The sequence below is a fragment of the Stenella coeruleoalba genome (genome assembly GCF_951394435.1).
Source record: "Stenella coeruleoalba genome assembly, chromosome: 9".
In the NCBI taxonomy this organism is placed as follows: domain Eukaryota; kingdom Metazoa; phylum Chordata; class Mammalia; order Artiodactyla; family Delphinidae; genus Stenella; species Stenella coeruleoalba.
The window spans coordinates 425,257-447,791 of NC_137155.1; the positions used below are offsets into that span (position 1 = coordinate 425,257).

The 22,535-nt window shown below is 36.8% G+C and overlaps 1 protein-coding gene across 1 annotated transcript in view; it reads right to left on the bottom strand.

Annotated features, from left to right (window-relative positions):
• Positions 1 to 4,362: 4,362 nt before the first annotated feature.
• SUN3 (Sad1 and UNC84 domain containing 3) overlaps positions 4,363 to 22,535 on the bottom strand; it is a gene marked incomplete at its 3' end in the record, with an annotated part of 31,180 nt that continues 13,007 nt past the window's right edge. Inside the window, exons 5-8 of the mRNA XM_079932281.1 lie at positions 16,923 to 17,038; positions 15,696 to 15,863; positions 5,482 to 5,574; positions 4,363 to 4,482 (exon numbers count right to left, since the gene is read on the bottom strand). Coding sequence (XP_079788407.1) covers positions 4,363 to 4,482; positions 5,482 to 5,574; positions 15,696 to 15,863; positions 16,923 to 17,038 — 497 coding nt within the window. The remainder of the gene's footprint in view (positions 4,483 to 5,481; positions 5,575 to 15,695; positions 15,864 to 16,922; positions 17,039 to 22,535) is intronic.

The window sequence follows — 22,535 nt, forward strand, 5'->3', positions numbered from 1 at the left end:
GTCATGAATATGATTAAATGCTAAGTAAGCTTTGTAAACAATGTTTCATAATATATTGATATTTACTTCAAATCACTTATTTTTTTGCCATAAAATAAAAAACCCGATTTGTTTAGTCATAACAACATCAATGGTGTTGGGTGTTGTGGGGAAAATTGTCTAACCATGGATGATGAGTTGTTTTGTTCAAGAGGAAAAAAATTAAAGCTCTTTGGCAATATTAACCAAAAAAAAAAAGATTTTTTTTAAACTTCCTAAGAAGATACGTCAGTATACATTCTGCACAAAGGCCCAAATAATATAGGGAATTTTGACCCAACAAATATAAAATTAAGTTGAAATGATCTTTTCTTGAAAGATAATAGGAATCTTATGTTTTCTTGCAGTTTTCCTAAATAGGTTTGGCAAATTAATAATTCAGGCTAAGCCTGTCGTTAGGACTCAAGTGCTATTGTTACTTGGTTCCCATTCTTGAAAGAGTAGCAAAGATTGGTGGTCCAGAAACTAGATAATAGTCTTTGGTACAGGGAGAATTGGCAAGCTTAAAGCATTTGAAATGATTATAAATGTATTTGGATCAATTTTACCAAAGTAAACTAATTTATATTTTGATATCTCTCTAATTATAGGTATTAGTTGATAATCAATACATACTTAATGAACTGAGTTGAATTTCATTACACTAATGAGGCTGTGTCTTGCTTCAATCTTTTGGACCTTTTTGCTGTGGTTTGCTCTGTGCCATACCATCTCTCAGAGAGGCATGCCATCCTGGATCCATCTTTATTTATGAAGGTCATAATCCATACGATAATATGATTATAAATCAATAAAAATGGACTTTTTGCATGCTTCTTAGAAAAAATAATTCAATAATTTCAGTATTGATAATTAAATATATTGACACTACTTCCTTACATTTCTTCCAAACGTTTTGAAGGCAAGGAATGAGGTCACCAGAGCTCTCTAGAAGCCTGTGTGGTACTGAGTTTTCTAATGCAATGTGTAGTCATATTGTTGTCTGTCTAGCTAATACATAGTTTTCTAATGTATATGATTATAAGATCCGGGGAGCAGTGTTGATGTTATTCATTATGTTTGTTTATTGTGCAAGGAAATGCCCTCATCTTGAAAACGGAAATACAATGAGTGAAGCATACAAAACATCAGTCAGGGTGTGGAGCTGGAAGTAAGGAACTAACCTTTTTATAGCTGCAGAGATGGTAAACTCCACCTAGATAAGTATCATGCATTTAGTAGCTGTCACCCAAAGCTGCATCTGCCAGTGTCTGTCAGGTGCCTGCTTCCCCCTGCAGTCCCAGGGGAAGGCTATTTGCAGTCCTATTGTTACCAGTTAATGTTGGAAAAATTACCCAAGGGGAAAGATACTGGCATAGCTCAGAGATTCTACATCAGTCCTGATGGGCAATATTTGTCTTTTTTTTTTCTTTTACATGGGAAAACTGTAAAATGAGGGAAAGCATACTGCAGGGGTGGCATGAGTGAATCTCTTTCGAGAATTATACTAGTTTAAGGGTGGGTTTTGCTTAAACAATTCTTCAAAGACTCTTGTCATCTTTTAGATGTTAAAGGAAAAATACTTCAATACATTTCATAATTTTAAAAAATTGACATCTGTGGAGCCTGTTAGAAGTGTCAGGTACAGTGCTTGGGGCTCGTGCTCCGAGGAGGGGGCTCCTCCACCCAGGAGGGGGAAGACAGACGTTTGTTGGGTGACTCTGTGTTTCGTTTTGATGTAGTAGAACTTTTTTTTTTTCTTTTGTGACTCCTGAAGTCTGAGTCATGTTCAGAAAGGTGTTCCTCTATCCAATGCCATATGGGAGTTTTCCAAGTTTTCTTGTTATATTTTTATTTTTTTTATGTTTTTTTTACACCTGTAAATCTTTTCCCATATTGGGAATTCATCATGTTTCAAACTGAGAAGTATGGATGCAATGTTCTTTTCTTAATGAGGAGATAATTGTTCCAAGCCATTTTTTTTTCCCATCCCTTTTGAGATGCCATCTTTATCATATATACTATGTTCCAACATAGATATTAATCTATTTCTGAATATCAGAAACAGAAATTTTTGTTTGTTCCATTGGTCTGTCAATGTTCCAGTGTCACACAGTTTAAATTATTTATATCTATGTCATTAATAATTCTGGGACACCAGTTCCAATGTGTGGGGCTTTTTCCCCCACCCCAAGAAATTCTCCAAGACCAGCTGGGTGTCCTATGATTCAAGTCTGACACTACCTACCTGGAGATAGCATCAGACCCCACAGGTCCCACAAGACTGCCCCCCCCATTCAGATGACAGTCACAGTCCAGATGTCATCTGTGCTTCTGATCAACTGGCTGTAAATTGGGGTACCATGATCCCCTCCTTGGATTTGAATGTTTTGCCAGAGCCACTCACAGAACTCAAGAGAATCATTACTAGTTACATTACTTACTAGTTACAAGAGAAACATTTTACTCACTGGTTTATTGTAAAAGGATATAACTCGGGAACAGCCAGATGGAAGCAATGAATAGAGCAAGGCATGATGAAGGGGCTCAAAGCTTCCCTACTGCCTCAGAGCTGGCCATTGTTCCCTAATCTCCATGGGTTCACCAAACCGGAAGCTCTCCAAACCCCATCCTTTTGGATTTTTATGAAGGTGTCTTACATAAGCGTGATTGATTTGATTTAATCACTGGCCTTTGGCATTTGATTCAGCATCCAGCTCCTCTCCTGTCCCCAGATGTCGAGGGTTGAGACTGAAATTTCCAACTCTCTAATCAGTGGTTGGTTCTCCTGGCAACCAGCCCCCATCCTTCCCCAAAGTCACCTCACTGACACAACAAAGACACCTTGATCACTCTTATGCTCAGGAAATTCCAAGGGTTTTAGGAGCTCTGCACCATAAACTGGGGAGAAAAACAAATGTATATTTCTTACTGTAAATCACAGTATAACAGTCTTAGAGCTATTTCCCTTTGTTGATTGTCTTAATTTCAGGGGTTTCCTAGCTTCTCACTAAGTTTATATTTCCATGGAAACTTTAGAGTCAGTTTGGTTGAAAACACAACCCTTTGGTTTCTTATGCATATGTGTTTTAATCTTTTTAAACCTTTCTAAAACTGAAAATGTCAAACATATATACATGTAGACAGAATAGTATTAAGTGAAACCTTGTGGACCAACACCTGACTGCAATGATCATTTCATGACCAATCTTTTTCATTGATCCTCCCACCCATTTCCTCCTATATTATTTTGAAACATATCCCAGGTATATCATTTCATTTGTAAATTTTAAAACATATATTATAAATCTAAGTGATAAGAATTCTTTGTTGTAACAAAATCATAATACCATAATAACCTATTGTTTTTAAAAACAATTCCTTAATATTCCATAATTGTCTCGTAAATACCATACTTTTTTTCTGGCTTTTAATTGAGATCAAATTGAGTTTGTAGATCAATTTAGAGAGAACTGACTTCTTGACAGTGAAGTTTTTGCATCCACAGATGAGTTATGTCTTTCCATTTATTGAAGTCTTTTTTTCATTATCCACTTCTCTTTCATTGGCTCTTCATACAGTTTAATTCTTTCATTTGATTTTTTTAAATCTTTGTTGTGGCGTTTGTAAATTATATCCTCTTACTGGTTGTGGTTTGCATTTATGAATGATTTTGATTTATATATGATAATTTTGTCTCCATCTGTGTTTGTAATGTATTTTTTAATCGAATTTATTGCATTTCAAGGAATTCATCAAGTCATCTGCAAATTAGTCATGGTCAGACTTCCTCACTAATTTTTACCTCTAATTTTATTAGCTTCTCTAATTGTGCTGACAGTGTATCCAGATCAGTGTTAAATAACAGTTTTAACAGCAAACATCCATTCCCGGTATGGATGAATAATAAATGAAGGCAAAGATGCTATTATGTGAAAGACTGTTGAAAAATACCATCTTCTTCTAAATGCAAACTCATTTTTCAGTGCTTCAACAACATGATTCATCCTCAGAAGCTACACTAACATGGGACCTCCCTGGCGGTCCAGTGGTTAAGACTCTGAGCTTCCTCTGCAGGGGGTGTGGGTTTGATCCCTGGTTGGGGAGCTAAGATCCCACATGCCCTGTGGCTAAAAATTTTTAAAAAACACAGTAATGCAGAGAGATTGAATTTACTTTTTTATTTTTTTATTAGTAAAATTCATTCACTTTTTACTGGCAGGTAGGAACCACTTGGAGGTTTCTTTCTCACTTCTGATTTTTGATTCCTATAGGTGTGGTGTAAACTAAGGGAATCACTTGAATATTTTGGACATGTGGTCATGGGCTTCTGCACCAGTTCTTCTAGGTGTCATCTCTTGGGGTGCCATGAACCCTGAATCTATATAAACAAGTATACTTCGGGTGTCCCCAATTGCTAAGGATTTTAAGTTTCATACATAATAAGAATTCAGGAACTTCATGCTGAAAATACAGAAAAGATTGAAATTAATGTCTTATAAAATAAACCTTCTCAAAGAACCCTGAGTCATGCTGATGTAATAAAAAATTAAAACACTGTCTTTCCTTCTAAGTCAAGTGCTTTCAAGTACCAGTCTAATGGATGATGTAACGAGCTACTGTAAGTAAAGAGCTCATAAAAAGGCAAATACAGGGGAGGGAGATAACATGGTGGTCTATACTTCGAGGCCTCTCACTGCCTTGTCCAGCCTCCATGGTGCTCCTTGTTGGCTGCCCCAGGGAGGGATGTGGGTAAACAACTGAATGTGAAACTCTACAAGTACGTTCATTTCTGACACATATACTGCTTTCAGCTTAGATTTTCTCACCATTGGCCGAGAAGTGTAGTAACACACTTGTTTTTACATGGTTTGAGATGCCTTCTGCATCTCTTCATTACTTCCTGTGACTAATGAGAAATGATTAAATATATTTCATATGCCTTAATGACTTTCAAGGGTTTCTAAGTTACCAGTTGGTATTCTTTCCCCATTGAGTTAGGGTGAGAAGTGTTACTTATATTATTTGGTATTAAATATTTATTCTCTCCAAGTTCCTCTCTGCCCCCAACCATCTCATTTTGTACCATCATCATCCCCATCCCTTTTACGGAAGGAAGATGATAGTGACCATCACACCTAATCTTATCAAGGGAATCTAATAAGTAAGATAAGGATGAGAAAGAGAATATATATATATATATATATATATATATATATATATATAAGTGATAGCAAATGATGACGAATTTGGCTTAGAAATAAATTTTATATTTGCCTATTTTTTGCATTAAAACTTATGTACATGATTGGAGCTAAGAATTTAAATTCAGACAAGCTTTGCTTATCGCATACTTTTGTCAGAATTATTCTCACACACACCACTTTGCATCAAGCAATCCCAACAAATCCCTCCCTGGGATGGAGTCACTGATACCCTATCTTTTCCCAAGGGTCTCATTACCTGGAGCGCAAATGTTTGAACGGTGGTTCCTGTTTTATTATATATAAACTGACCTAGGAAAATTTCTTCTCCTTCACATTGTTTCGAGACGCCCTGTAAAGAAAACAACAGACACAGAGGTTGTAATGAATGGGTGTTCAGTTACAGTAAACGGAGGCAAGTGTCTGTTCAAGTAGCAACTATTCTCCAGACATCTTTGGGTGTCCTCCGGGGCACAGCGCTATGCTAGCTGCCAGTACTGCCCTATAAACCCAAAAGGTGTTTAACTCTGGTGGGGGAGCCCTTAGGCAAGAAACAGGCTAATCAAAGGGCCGAATAGATTCAGATAGAGAGATAAACAAAGAGGTGAGAAAGAGATGACAGAGCAAATTCCAAAATTGACTTTGGCCTCATAAATGTATTTGCTATACTTTGAATAAAATAAACACCAAATGAGTCCCCATATTGACCCAATATGCGTGAAACTTAACCAGTTTGCCAAACTTTGATCACACAAATAGCTCCATCCAAAAAGTAAGCTTTTGTTAATTTGTGTATGCAATTACCCTTGTGCTTTTGACCTTCCTTCTCTAACCTTTATTTATTTTTTTCCACTATCAAAATTTTTTTTTCTTATTAGTCATCCATTTAATACACATCAGTGTATACATGTCAATCCCAATTGCCCAATTCATCACACCACCACCCCCACCCCACTGACGCTTTCCCCCCTTGGTGTCCATATGTTTTTCCTCTACTTCTGTGTCTCAATTTCTGCTTGGCAAACTGGTTCATCTGTACCATTTCTAGGTTCCACATATATGCGTTAATATATGATATGTGTTTTTCTCTTTCTGACTTAATTCACTCTGTATGACAGTCTCCAGATCCATCCACATCTCTACAAGTGACCCACTTTCGTTCCTTTTTATGGCTGAGTAATATTCCATTGTATATATGTACCACACTTCTTTATCCATTCGTCTGTTGATGGGCATTTAGGTTGACTCCATGACCTGGCTATTGTAAATAGTGCTGCAATGAACATTGGGGTGCATGTGTCTTTTTGAATTATGGTTTTCTCAGGTTATATGCACAGTAGTGGGATTGCTGGGACATATGGTAATTCTATTTTTAATTCTTTAAGGAACCTCCGTACTGTTCTCCATAGTGGCTGTATCAATTTACATTCCCACCAACAGTGCAAGAGGGTTGCTGTTTCTTCGCACCCTCTCCAGCACCTGTTGCTTCTAGATTTTCTGATGCTGCCCATTCTAACTGGTGTGAGGTGATACCTCATTGTAGTTTTGATTTGCATTTCTCTAATAATTAGTGATGTTGAGCAGCTTTTCATGTGCTTCTTGGCCATCTGTATGTCTTCTTTGGAGAAATGTCTATTTAGGTCCTCTGCCCATTTTTGGATTGGGTTGTTTATTTTTTTAATATTGAGCCATATGACCTGTTTATATATTTTGGAGATTAATCCTCTGTCCGATGATTCATTTGCAAATATTTTCTCCCATTCTGAGGGTTGTCTTTTCGTCTTGTTTATGGTTTCCTTTGCTATGCAAAAGCTTTGAAGTTTCATTAGGTCCCATTTGTTTATTTCTGTTTTTATTCCCATTACTCTAGGAGGTGGATCAAAAAATATCTTGCTGTGATTTACCTCAAAGAGTGTTCTTCCTACTCTAAGAGTTTTATGGTGTCCAGTCTTACATTTAGGTATCTAATCCATTTTGAGTTTATTTTTGTGTATGGTGTTAGGGAGTGTCCTAATTTCATTCTTTTACATGTAGCTGTCCAATTTTCCCAGCACCACTTATTGGAAAGACTGTCTTTTCTACATTGTATATCCTTGCCTCCTTTGTCATAGATTAGTTGACCATAGGTACGTGGGTTTATCTCTGGGCTTTCTGTCCTGTTCCATTGATCTATATTTCTGTTTTTGTACCAGTACCATATTGTCTTGATTACTGTAGCTTTGTAGTATAGTCTGAAGTCAGGGAGCCTGATTCCTCCAGCTCCATTTTTGTCCCTCAAGACCGCTTTGGCTATTCAGGGTCTTTTGTGTCTCCATACAAATTTTAAGACATTTTGTTCCAGTTCTGTAAAAAAATGCCATTGGTAATTTGATAGGGATTGCATTGAATCTGCAGATTGCTTTCTGTAGTACAGTCATTTTCACAGTATTGATTCTTCCAACCCAAGAACATGGTATATCTCTCCATCTCTTGGTATCATCTTTAATTTCTTTCATCAGTGTCTTATAGTTTTCTGCATACAGGTCTTTTGTCTCCTTAGGTAGGTTTATTCCTAGGTATTTTTTTCTTTTTGTTGCAATGTTAAATTGGAGAGTCCTTAATTTCTCTTTCAGATTTTTCATCATTAGTATATAGAACTGCAAGAGATTTCTGTGCATTAATTTTGTATCCTGCAGCAATGCCGAATTCATTGATTAGCTCTAGTAGTTTTCTGTTGGCATCTTTAGGATTCTCTATGTATGGTATCATGTCATCTGCAAACAGTGACAGTTTTACTTCTTCTTTTCCAAATTGTATTCCTTTTATTTCTTTTTCTTCTCTGATTGCTGTGTCTAGGACTACCAAAACTATGTTGAATAATATTGGTGAGAGGGGACATCCTTGCCTGTTCCTGATCTTAGATGAAATGCTTTCAGTTTTTCACCATTGAGAATGACGTTTGCTGTGGGTTTGTCATATATGGCCTTTATTATTTTGAAGTACCTTCCCTCTATGCCCACTTTCTGGAGAGTTTTTTTTTATAAATGGTTGTTGAATTTGTCAAAAGCTTTTTCTGCATCTATTGACATGATCATATGGTTTTTATTCTTCAGTTTGTTAATACGGTGTATCACATTGATTGCATATATTGAAGAATCCTTGCATCTCTGGGATAAATTCCACTTGATCATGGTGTATGCTCTTTTTAATGTGTGGTTGGATTCTGTTTGCTTGTATTTTGTTGAGGATTTTTGCATCTATATTCATCAGTGATATTGGTCTGTAATTTTCTTTTTTTGTAGTATCTTTGTCTGGTTTTGGTATCAGGGTGATGGTGGCCTCATAGAATGAGTTTGGGAGTGTTCCTTCCTCTGCAGTTTTTTGGAAGAGTTTGAGAAGGATGGGTGTTAGCTCTTCTCTAAATGTTTGACAGAATTCACCTGTGTAGCCATCTGATCCTGGACTTTGGTTTGTTGGAAGATTTTTAATCACAGTTTCAATTTCATTACTTGTGATTGGTCTGTTCATATTTTCTATTTCTTCCTGGTTCAGTCTTGGAAGGTTATACCTTTCTAAGAATTTGTCCATTTCTTCCAGGTTGTCCATTTTATTGGCATAGAGTTGCTTGTAGTAGTCTCTTAGAATGCTTTGTATTTCTGTGGTGTCTGTTGTAACTTCTCCTTTTTCATTTCTAATTTTATTGATTTGAGTCTCCTCCCTCTTTTTCTTGATGAGTCTGGCTAATGGTTTATCAATTTTGCTTATCTTCTCAAAGAACCAGCTTTTAGTTTTATTGATCTTTGCTATTGTTTTCTTTGTTTCTATTTCATTTATTTCTGCTCTGATCTTTATGATTTATTTCCTTCTGCTAACTTTGAATTTTGTTTGTTCTTCTTTCTCTAGTTCCTCTAGGTGTAAGGTTAGATTGTTTATTTGAGATTTTTTTTGTTTCTTGAGATCAGCTTGTATAGCTATAAACTTCCCTCTTAGAAAGGTTTTTGCTGCATCCCATAGGTTTTGGATCATCATGTTTTCATTGTCATTTGTCTCTAGGTATTTTTTGATTTCCTCTTTGATTTCTTCAGTGATCTCTTGGTTATTTAGTAATGTATTGTTTAGCCTCCATGTGTTTGTGGGTTTTTTTTGTTGTTGTTTTTTTTTGTTTTTGTGGTATGCGGGCCTCTCACTGCGGTGGCCTCTCCCGTTGTGGAGCAGGCTCCGGACATGCAGGCTCGGTGGCCATGGCTCACGGGCCCAGCCGCTCTGTGGCATGTGGGATCTTCCCAGACCGGGGCACGAACTCGTGTCCCCTGCATCAGCAGGTGGACTCTCAACCACTGCACCACCAGGGAAGCCCTGTTTGTGTTTTTTACATTTTTTTCCCTGTAATTCATTTCTAATCTCATAGCATTGTGGACAGAAAAGATGCTTGATATGACTTCAATTTTCTTAAATTTACTGAGGCTTGATTTGTGACCCAAGATGTGATCTATCCTGGAGACTGTTTTGTGCACACTTGAGAAGAAAGTGTAATCTGCTGTTTTCGGATGGAATGTCCTATAAATATAAATTAAATCTATCTGGTCTATTGTGTCATTTAAAGCTTCTGTTTCCTTACTTATTTTCATTTTGGATGATCTGTCCATTGGTGTAAGTGAGGTGTTAAAGTCCCCCACTATTATTGTGTTACTGTTGATTTCCTCTTTTATAGCTGTTAGCAGTGCCTTATGTATTGAGGTGCTCCTATGTTGGCTGCATACATATTTTTAATTGTCATATCTTCTTCTTGGATTAATACCTTGATCATTGTGTAGTGTCCTTCCTTGTCTCTTGTAACATTCTTTATTTTAAAGGCTATTTTATCTGATATGAGTATTGCTACTCCAGCTTTCTTTTGATTTCCATTTGCATGGAATATCTTTTTCCATCCACTCTCTTTCAGTCTGTATGTATCCCTAGGTCTGAAGTGGGTCTCTTGTAGACAGCATATATATGGGTCTTGTTTCTGTATCCATTCAGCAAGCCTGTGTCTCTTGGTTGGAGCATTTAATCCATTCATGTTTAAGGTAATTATCGATATGTATGTTCCTTTGACCATTTTCTTAATTGTTTTGGGTTTGTTTTTGTAGGTCCTTTTTTTCTCTTGTGTTTCCCACTTAGAGAAGTTCCTTTAGCATTTGTTGTAGAGCTGGTTTGGTGGTGCTGAATTCTCTTAGTTTTTGCTTGTCTGTAAAGCTTTTGATTTCTCCATGGAATCTGAATGAGATCCTTGCTGGTTAGTGTAATCTTGGTTGTAGGTTCTTCCCTTTCATCACTTTAAGTATATCATGCCACTCCCTTCTGGCTTGTAGAGTTTCTGCTGAGAAATCAGCTGTTAACCTTATGGGGAGTTCGCTTGTGTGTTATTTGTCATGTTTCCCTTGCTGCTTTCAATAATTTTTCTTTGTCTTTATTTTTTGCCAGTTTGATTACTATGTGTCTCGGCGTGTTTCTCCTTGGGTTTATCCTGTATGGGACTCACTGCGCTTCCTGGACTTGGGTGGCTATTTCCTTTCCTATGTTAGGGAAGTTTTTGGTTATAATCTCTTCAAATATTTTCTCTGGTCCTTTCTTGCTCTCTTCTCCTTCTGCGACCCCTACAATGCAAATGTCGTTGTGTTTAATGTTGTCCCAGAGGTCTCTTAGGCTGTCTTCATTTATTTTCATTCTTTTTTCTTTATTCTGTTCCACAGCAGTGAATTCCACCATTCTGCCTTCCAGGTCACTTATCCATTCTTCTGCCTCAGTTATTCTGCTATTGATTCCTTCTAGTGTAGTTTTCATTTCAGTTATTTTATTGTTCATCTCTGTTTCTTTGTTCTTTAATTCTTCTAGGTCTTTGTTAAACATTTCTTGAGTCTTCACGATCTTTGCCTCCATTCTTTTTCTGAGGTCCTGGATCATCTTCACTATCATTATTCTGAATTCTTTTTCTGGAAGGTTGCCTATCTCCACTTCATTAAGTTGTTTTTCTGGGGTTTTATCTTGTTCCTTCAACTGTTACATAGCCTTCTGCCTTTTCATCTTGTCTATTTCTCTGTGAATGTGGTTTTTGTTCCATAGGCTGCAGGATTGTAGCTCTTCTTGCTTCTCTCTACCCTTTAAAATTGAAGATTTTTGAGAGGAGAGCGCACTGGTGGAAGTTAATTTACCCTGTAAATCTAAAGTTTATTGTTAGGTTCCTTGAATCATAGTAACACAACAAAATAAAGATTTCATGAGTTCAGTCATTTTATTCAATATAATGAAAATCATAATATCAACATTTAAACTATTTATAAATTAATTTATTAAAAGAATTGGATACATCATGACTAAATAATGCACTCACAATTTTATATAATATATATTATATATTCAATTATTTCTAATATATATTATATTCAATTATATATAATATATTCAATTATATATATTATATATAATATACACATTCATCTATATATTGACATATCAATATACATATTTCACATTTTATATATATATATAAAGTCTCATATAGTTCCTGTAGCCTGTTTAGAGGCATGCTACTTTTATTTCCACCTTCTTTATCATTCTATTTTAATTCCACTTGGTTCATAAATTCACTAATATTAGAGAAAAACAATGAGAAGTAATTTTTCTTACTAAAGGATTCTTGCCTGAAGTATTCATCCATAAAATCCCTCCATAATGAGCAACTGTGCACACTTTTGTGAGACAGGGTTTGATCTGCTCAAATCCAACATAGCTCAACTATAGGTGTCTGCAGACACTGACTGTGGATGGCATCAGGCTTGCATCAAAGGAGAGTAGTCTCTGTGTTTTATAACTCCAGGACCATGGCATTTAATGGTTTGAATGACACACAAGGCAGGCTGAGCACCCTTGTTTAACTCTGAGCCCTCCTTTGGATAGGAACACGAAGGGATTGAAGTAAGGCATAAACCTCTGAGGAAAACATGGGAGCAGACACTGAGAGAAAAACATCTGGAGATGGCCAAATGGTGACTGGTACAGTGGCCTGGAAAAAACTCACGCTACCCTGGCTGTAGGGGGAACCAACAGCATGCTGGTGCTGATGTTTACTGCAAGGGCCCAGAAAGGGCCAGAGCTGGGGCCGTGCAATGGGGCCCAGCATGAGGTTGAGGGGTCCCCACATCTGAGAGTGGGCTAACTGTCTTTTTAAGAAGCAGTTATACCCTCGTCATCACCCCTGCCCTTGTCCAGAAAAGGATTATCTTTTTCCCCCCAGCTCTACGAAAGTTGACCTCAGGAGCACCCTGCAAAACTAAGAGGTGAAGGTATAACCTCTGCATGAATGGTGGGCTGTGCACCTCCACACCCAGCACATTGGCCAAGCTGAAACCCCCTGGGCACAAGGTTGCAGGATTCCTGGGGTCAAACTTCTGGATACCACACTCTGCAGTCTCCAACCAGACCATCTAGCCGTGAAGCTCACTGTTGACTTGACTCTCATGTGTGCAGCAAAAGCCAGCCATCAGACACATGTGGAAAGCAACTAACAAGAAACATGGAGCCCCTGTTAACAAATAGGAAAGGGGGTACTTGGGAGTAAAGATGTGAGGGAGCTAAAAACATGGAACAAAACTGTAATTGCATCCAGTAATATAGGAAAACATATACACTCTAGAAAAAGGAGTATTTATAGGAAAAGAGTCTGAGAATAATCATGACAGCAGAAATGAAAAATTTAGCATAGGGTTTAAGATATAAATTGATAAAATATTCCAGAAGGTGGAACAGAAAACAAAGAAGAAAAATAAGATAGAAAAGATTTTTAAAATAATAGATTAGACAAAACTACAATGAGGTATCACCTCACACCAGTCAGAATGTCCATCATCAAAAAATCTACAAACAATAAATGCTGGAGAGGGTGTGGAGAAAAGGGAACCCTCTTGCACTGTTGGTGGGAATGTAAATTGATACAGCCACTATGGAGAACAGTATGGAGGTTCCTTAAAAAACTAAAAATAGAACTACCATATGACCCAGCAATCCCATTAGTGGGCATATACCCTGAGAAAAACATAATTCAAAAAGAGTCATGTACCAAAATGTTCATTGCAGCTCTATTTACAATAGCCAGGACATGGAAGCAACCTAAGTGTCCATCTGCAGATGAATGGATAAAGATGTGGCACATATATACAATGAAATATTACTCAGCCATAAAAATAAATGAAATTGAGTTATTTGTAGTGAGGTGGGTGGACCTAGAGTCTGTCATACAGAGTGAAGTAAGTCAGAAAGAGAAAAACAAATATCTTATGCTAACACATATATATGGAATCTAAAAAAAATTTTTTTAAATGGTCATGAAGAACCTAGGGGCAAGACAGGAATAAAGACACAGACCTCCTAGATAATGGACTTGAGGATATGGGGAGGGGGAAGGGGAAGTTGGGGCAAAGTGAGAGAGTGGCATGGACACATATACACTACCAAAGGTAAAATAGATAGCTAGTGGGAAGCAGTCTCATAGCACAGGGAGATCAGCTCCATGCTTTGCGGCCACCTAGAGGGGTGGGATAGGGAGGGTGGGAGGGAGGTAGACGCAAGCGGGAAGAGATATGGGGACATAGGTATATGTATAACTGATTCACTTTGTTATAAAGCAGAAACTAACACACCATTGTAAAGCAATTATACTCCAATAAAGATGTTAAAAAAAATAGATTAGATAAGTCAAATCCCCAGGATGTGGACATGAAACCCCCTGACAACAATTGTGCATTAGGCCTGGCCAGCAACCAGGTTGGAGCAGATGAGCAGTGCTCCAGAGGATATCTTTAAAAAATAAAAAAGAAATTATTTATAAAGTATCTGACATGAATGGGCAGAATGGGAGGATATTTACACATCTGAAGAAGAGGTTGGAAATGTTTTCATGATAGAAATATAGATAACTAAGCAAATTAAATTAAAATGAGGCAATTATCCTCAAGAACATCAAAATTTTCATGTAAAGAAAATAGTATTCCAGTGCATTGTATGACTCAACTAAAACAATATTGTTCACAGAGTCACAGTGAAAATGTTGGCTATGGATTGAAACTGAGATAAGCCGTCTGGCAGTGTCTCACACATGAAACACGGATTCATCATGTGATCTAGCAATTCCGCTCTGTGGCACAAACCCAAGATAAATGAAGCCTGAGGTCCACAGAAAACCTTGTACACAGCTCCTCACAGCAGATTTATTCATAATAGTCAAATGGGTGGGAACCATTCAAATGTCCAGCAACTGATGAACGGATCAATAAAAGGGGTCAATCCATATAAGAAAATATTATCCAGCAATTAAAAATATGAAGTACTGACACATTATAACATACATGAACCTTGGAAACATGCTGAGTGAAAGAAGCCATTCACAAAAGACCAGTACTTCCCTGGTGGCGCAGTGGTTAGGAATCCGCCTGCCAGTGCAGGGGACACAGGTTCGAGCCCTGGTCTGGGAAGACCCCACATGCCACGGAGCAACTGGGCCTGTGCGCCACAACTACTGAGGCTGCACTCTAGAGCCCGCAAGCCACAACTACTGAGGTCTGTGTGCCTAGAGCCCACGGTCTGCAACAAAGAGAAGCCACCACTCGCTGCAACTAGAGAAAGCCTGCGCACAGCAACGGAGACCAAAAGCAGCCAAAAATTAATTAATTAATTAAAAAAAAACAAAAGACCACGTATTATATGATTCCATTTTATGCAAAATATCCAAAATAGGGAAAGCTACAGGTACAAAGTAGATTAGTGGTTGTCCGCAGCTGGGGGAGTGATGTGGGGGATGGGAAGTGACAGCTAAGGGGTGCAGGCTTTCTTTGGAGAATAGTAAAAATATTCTAAAATTGATCATGTTGATAGTTACACAACTCTAAGTTGTGTACTAAGTGTACACTTTACATGACTGAATCACCAGAGTGTGAATTATACCTCAATAAACCTGTTTGGTTTTTTTTTTAAGTTAAGACATAAACATTTTGGGAGAATGGGAGAGGCATGGAAGAGAACTAATCTCCATTTTCCATTAGAGGAAGTCAGTAGATAATAATCAAAACTGAAAAATCAAGCAATAACAGTAAAAACAAACATGAAGTCAGTAATGACATAAGCATCTAAGACTGTTGCAAGTGGAAGCTTCCAGAGAGTAAAAATTGGGGTGGGAGAAGTGGGACAAGGGAAAATCATGTTTCCTTATAAACATGGAAATGTTTCTTTTTAAATTACACTCGTATAACTTTGATAAAAGTAAACAATAGAATTAAGTAATAGTAATCATCTGGTCCAAACCTCTTACTTTGTAGATGACAAAACAGAGATCCAGGAAGTAAGTGATTTTCTCACAGTGATACAAATGGTTAGCTGCACAGTTCAGATGAGATCCCAGCTCCCAGTTCCTAACCCATCATCTACTATAACCCCTTCTGAATGAAGATTTAGACAGCTTCTCACATAGACAGAAAATTCCTTGGGTGCGCTGGAGATGTTTCCTGAGGGAGACACCTTCTCTGAGATGTGCTCCATGGTGACAGCAGTTGGTATGATCTTCCTGGCAAGCTTGATTAGGGCATGACCCTGGGAACCTGGAAAGGCCCAGCACTTCCCAGGGTGGACATCCGGCTGGAAAGAAAACACTGCATTAATCTTTTATCTGCTTATATAAATCCACTCCTACAATGTTGGCCAGCTAATCACTATTGACCAAAGAACTTGCTTATGCCTATAATATGAAGGCACTGTGTGGGATGTATCAAACAGGAAAGCTTCCATGATACCCATAGTTTTGGTTGTGCTGATGTCAATCAGAGCCTTTTATTGTGTGAGTATGTTTTCTTTCATTGCTCTAACTAGACTGTAAGTTGCTACAGGCAGCTAGTTGGTATGAGTGGTGAAGGCACTGGTGAAGACAGTGCTGGTGGTGGTAATGAAGAGGATGGTGGCAGTCACTGTGGTGACAATGATGGCAGGTGATGATGGTGATGGTGGTGGTGATGGTAGTAGTGGTGATGATAATGGTGGTGATAGTGAAGCTGGCTATACTGGTGGTAAGGAAGAAAGATGATGTCTACCATTTTCTAGATCTAGACTGTACTCTGGAGTGAGATCTATACATTTGCCACTGAAGGTATTTCTAAACTGGAAATAAATTCAGGTGTGTAGTTATAGTTAAGAAGAACTGTACTGTCAGTTGGTGTCTAATGCCTTTTGAATTGAACTGAAATGATAGTGAAAATCTTACTTGGAAATTTCTCCTATTATAATTGGACTTTATAAAAATGTGTTGGCCTGAACAGCACATAGCACAGTACTTGCACTTGGGGGTCATGCATCTTCAACAAGTGTTTGTTGAGTGACTGAAGTTTTCAGTGGAAAAGGAAGACCACAGAATCAACTTAAAGAAAAGATATGGAATGTGTATGTTTTATTTGAGAAGTACATACTGTAGTTCAGTGATCTTAGAATAATAAATAATTATTAATTAATTAATTAATCATAGTTCATTGCCCATAAGTAGGAAATATTTCACGTATTTTGATGACTGTAAAAATGCAAGAGTACAGTTTCAGTTTCCCTGACAAGTTCAGAGTTGTTGCCATTTCAGACATTAAAATTTTTCCTGATAAGTGATAGGAACAGAATCCTAAAATATAAACAGGTTATTTTAAATCTAGCTTTTACCTGGAGAATGATATCTGGAGGCATTTCATAATTTAAGAACCCAATCCCATGCCAGTAGAGTTTTGCTTTATTATTTTTGTAACTTTCTGAGGTCCCAGCTTCAAGAACAGAGGCTCCTGAAATTATAAAATAATTTTTAAAATTAAAAAATCACACAATTCAAAACACCATTTAAATTTTAATGTTGTTGGGAAACTATTACTGGGCAACTTACAAATAAGGTAAAATTCATACCAGGAAACTGATAAGAAAAGTATGACTTTCAGCTTTCACTACCACTGAAATTTTGTCACTTTGAGAAAACCATTCTTACTCTGTGTCGTTTCACAAAATTTCTGGAACTGATATTACAATAAAAAATTGAAATCTAAAAAAAAAAAAAAAAAAAAAATTGAAATCTGTAGCAATTGATTTAGACATGGAAATATTATGTGTACTGTATTTATTAGCTAAGGAGACATATGGATCCCCATACTTCAACAAGTCAGTGATAAATAAGCCCAATTCAATCAAAAACAAAAGCAGAATGACCAGCAATGTCATAAATGTACTAACAAGTTGTATTCATAACAGCCATTCTGCAGATTTATTGAGCTTTCATTTTAATCAAAGAAATATAAAATATACTCATCAAATATTATCCTTTCAGGTTACTTCATTTTAGAAGCAAAATGTATCTGATACATAAGAAATAAAGAAAATGCAAATCACTTCCTTAAATTCCATCTGGATGTCACAATACAACATTAAAAAGACACATACGTGGTGAATATCAGATCACCAGTGCCTAAGATGGTAGGATTTGAAATAGTGGATGTACCCAGGGATGCAGGACTTAGCAAGTAGAAACACAAGATTCCCAGTTAAATTTTAATTTTACATAAACTATGAATAATCTTTTAGTACAGTTACGTCCCATACAATATCTGGGACATATACTAAAAAATTGTTTGCTGTTTATCTGAAACTCAAATTTCACTGAGCATCATTTATTTTACCTGGCAACCCTGTGAGTACCTTGTTTTTGAGTGCTGATACGGTCTGCTTGGTCAATGAATTTTCCTGCTGGACTGACTGGTTGGACGGGAATTAAACTTCCACATACCGATGTGAGGACTGACCCCACCCCAGCCATAATCTAGTTCAGAAAACGCTAATTGTGGCAGGTAGGGTTTTTAAGTAATTCAAATTCACTTTTCTCATTCTCATTTTTTAAGTTTCTATTCAGCTTTATTGAGATATACATACTACCCAATTTACTCATTTAAAGTGTACAATTCAGTGGTTTCTAGCATATTCACAGAGTTGCACAACCACGACCGCAATCAACATTAGAACACTTTCAATCAGCACCCAAAGAAACCCTATTGCACTCAGCGGTCACTCCCCCGAACCCCACCTCGTCCCTAGGCAATCACTGACCTACTTGCTATCTACATTTGCCTATTCTGGACCTTCTCTCTTGCTGTCTCTTTGTAGTCAATCGCAGTAGTAGCCTTTTGAATATGGCTACTTTCACTTAGCACAATTGATACATTTGAGCTTCCTGGCAGGTATAATGAATGTGTTCCTTCTTATTGCTGAGTAACATTCCACCATATGGATACATCACAACTAGCTATTCCTTCATCTATTTCCAGTTTTGGTGATAATGAATAAAGTTGCTGTAGACATTCTCAGACAGGTTTTATTGTGAACATAAATTTAAACTTCTCTTAGGTAAATATTGATACATAGAGGTGGAATTGCTGGCTCATACGTGTTATGTTTAACTTCATAAGAAATTGTCAAATGTCATACCCTAGTGAAGTAAGTCAGACAGAGAAAGACAATTATTGTATGTTTTCACTTATATGTGGAATCTAAATAATAAAACGAGTGAGTGACTATAACAAAACAGAAACAGACTCATTGATACGAAAGAGCAAACTAGTGGTTACCAAAGGGGAGAGGGCTGGGGAGAGGGGCAAATAGGGGAAGGGGATTAAGAAATGCAGACTACGAGGTATAAAATAAATAAGATACAAGGATATAATGCACAGCACTGGGAATATAACCAATATTTTATATGTAATGACTTTAAATGGAGCATAAGCTATAAAAATATTGAATGACTGTGTTGTATACCTGAAACTAATGCAACATTGTATATCAACTATATTTCAATTTCAAAAAAAAAAGAAAGAAAGAAATTGGCAAATGGTTTTCCAAAAATGGCTGTACCACCGTTACATTCTCTCCAGCCCCGTGTAAGAGTTCTGCTTGCTTTCCATTGCTGCCGCCATTTCACGTGTCAGGTTTTGTTTGTTTGCTGTTCTAATGGGTATATCTACATTTCACTCATGGATACTAATGATGAGCATTTTTTCATGTGCTTTTTTGACATGTATATATCTTCTTTGATGAGGTGGCTTTCAAATCGTTTGCTCACTTTTTATTGGATTGGCTGTTTTCTTACCATTGAAATTTGAGTGTTTATAAATTGTGGGTATAAGTCCTTTGTCAAGTATTTGGTTTGCAATCCTGTCTCCCAGCCTGTGAATTGTCTTTTCATTCTCTTCAATGGCTTTTTCCAAGCAGAAGTTTTAAATTTAGATGAAGTCCAAATTATCCATTCTTTTCTTTTTCCGGATCACATTTTGGGTATTGTGTCTAAGAAATCTTTTCCCAACTCAAAGTCACAAAAACTTTCTCTTATTTTTTCTTCTAGAAGTTTTATAGTTTTAAGCTTTATATTTAGATCATACTTTTTACATTTAACGCATTTTGAGTTAACTTTTGTAAGGTGTGAGCCAAGGTTTATTTTTGCATACGAATGTCCAACTCCTCCAGCACCATCAACTTGCTTTTTCTCCCTTGTCTAAAGTTAATTAGTGTGGGACTATTTCTGGACTTTTTATTATGTTTCATTAATTTAATCGACATCACATTCTCTCATTACTGTAACTTTATAGTAAGCTTTCAAATCAGTGTGAGTCCTCCAAATTTGTTCTTCTTTTCAAAACTGTTTTGGCTATTTTAGAAAGAGCTTGTAAAGGATCTTCTCTAGGCAAGAAACACAAGAGAAGGAAAAGACCTATAATAACGAACCCAAAACAATATAGAAAATGGGAATAGGAACATACATATCTATAATTACCTTAAATGTAAATGGACTAAATGCTCCCACCAAAAGACACAGATTAGCTGAATGGATACAAAAACAAGACCCTTACATATGCTGTCTACAAGAGACCCACTTCAGACCTAGAGACACATACAGACTAAAAGTAAGAGGATGGAAAAAGATATTCCATGCAAATGGAAACCAAAAGAAAGCTGGAGTAGCAATTCTCATATCAGACAAAATAGACTTTAAAATAAGGACTATTAAAAGAGACAAAGAAGGACACTACATAATGATCAAGGGATCGATCCAAGAAGAAGATATAACAATTGTAAATATTTATGCACCCAACATAGGAGCACCTCAATACATAAGGCAAATACTAACAGCCATAAAAGGGGAAATTGACAGTAACACATTCATAGTAGGGGACTTAAACACCCCACTTTCACCCATGGACAGATCATCCAAAATGAAAATAAATAAGGAAACACAAGCTTTAAATGATACATTAAACAAGATGGACTTAATTGATATTTATAGGACACTCCATCCAAAAACAACAGAATACACATTTTTCTCAAGTGCTCACGGAACATTCTCCAGGATAGATCATATCTTGGGTCACAAATCAAGTCTTGGCAAATTTAAGAAAATTGAAATTGTATCAAGTATCTTTTCTGACCACAACGCCATGAGACTAGATATCAATTACAGGAAAAGATCTGTAAAAAATACAAACACATGGAGGCTAAACAATACACTACTTAATAATGAAGAGATCACTGAAGAAATCAAAGAGGAAATCAAAAAATACCTAGAAACAAATGACAATGGAGACACAACGACCCAAAACCTGTGGGATGCAGCAAAAGCAGTTCTAAGGGGGAAGTTTATAGCAATACAAGCCCACCTTAAGAAGCAGGAAACATCTAGAATAAACAACCTAACCTTGCACCTCAAGCAATTAGAGAAAGAAGAACAAAAAAACCCCAAAGCTAGCAGAAGGAAAGAAATCATAAAAATCAGATCAGAAATAAATGAAAAAGAAATGAAGGAAACAATAGCAAAGATCAATGAAACTAAAAGCTGGTTCTTTGAGAAGATAAACAAAATAGATAAACCACTAGCCAGACTTATCAAGAAAAAAAGGGAGAAGACTCAAATCAATAGAATTAGAAATGAAAAAGGAGAGGTAACAACTGACACTGCAGAAATAAAAGAGATCATGAGAGATTACTACAAGCAACTCTATGCCAATAAAATGGACAATCTGGAAGAAATGGACAAATTCTTAGAAATGCACAACCTGCCAAGACTGAATCAGGAAGAAATAGAAAATATGAACAGACCAATCACAAGCACTGAAATTGAAACTGTGATTAAAAATCTTCCAACAAAGAAAAGCCCAGGACCAGATGGCTTCACAGGCGAATTCTATCAAACATTTAGAGAAGAGCTAACACCTATCCTTCTCAAACTCTTCCAAAATATAGCAGAGGGAGGAACACTCCCAAACTCATTCTACGAGGCCACCATCACCTTGATACCAAAACCAGGCAAGGATGTCACAAAGAAAGAAAACTACAGACCAATATCACTGATGAACATAGATGCAAAAATCCTCAACAAAATACTAGCAAACAGAATCCAACAGCACATTAAAAGGATCATACACCATGATCAGGTGGGGTTTGTTCCAGGAATGCAAGGATTCTTCAATATACGCAAATCTATCAATGTGATAAACCATATTAACAAACTGAAGGAGAAAAACCATATGATCATCTCAATAGATGCAGAGAAAGCTTTTGACAAAATTCAACACCCATTTATGATAAAAACCCTGCAGAAAGTAGGCATAGAGGGAACTTTCCTCAACATAATAAAGGCCATATACGACAAGCCCACAGCAAACATCATCCTCAATGGTGAAAAACTGAAAGCATTTCCACTAAGATCAGGAACAAGACAAGGGTGCCCACTCTCACCACTCTTATTCAACATAGTTTTGGAAGTTTTAGCCACAGCAATCAGAGAAGAGAAGGAAATAAAAGGAATCCAAATCGGAAAAGAAGAAGTAAAGCTGTCACTGTTTGCAGATGACATGATCCTATACATAGAGAATCCTAAAGATGCTACCAGAAAACTACTAGAGCTAATCAATGAATTTGGTAAAGTAGCAGGATACAAAATTAATGCACAGAAATCTCTGGCATTCCTATATACTAATGATGAAAAATCTGAAAGTGAAATCAAGAAAACACTCCCATTTACCATTGCAACAAAAAGAATAAAATATCTAGGAATAAACCTACCTAAGGAGACAAAAGACCTGTATGCAGAAAACTATAAGACACTGATGAAAGAAATTAAAGATGATACAAATAGATGGAGACATATACCATGTTCTTGGATTGGAAGAATCAACATTGTGAAAATGACTCTACTACCCAAAGCAATCTATAGATTCAATGCAATCCCTATCAAACTACCATTGGCATTTT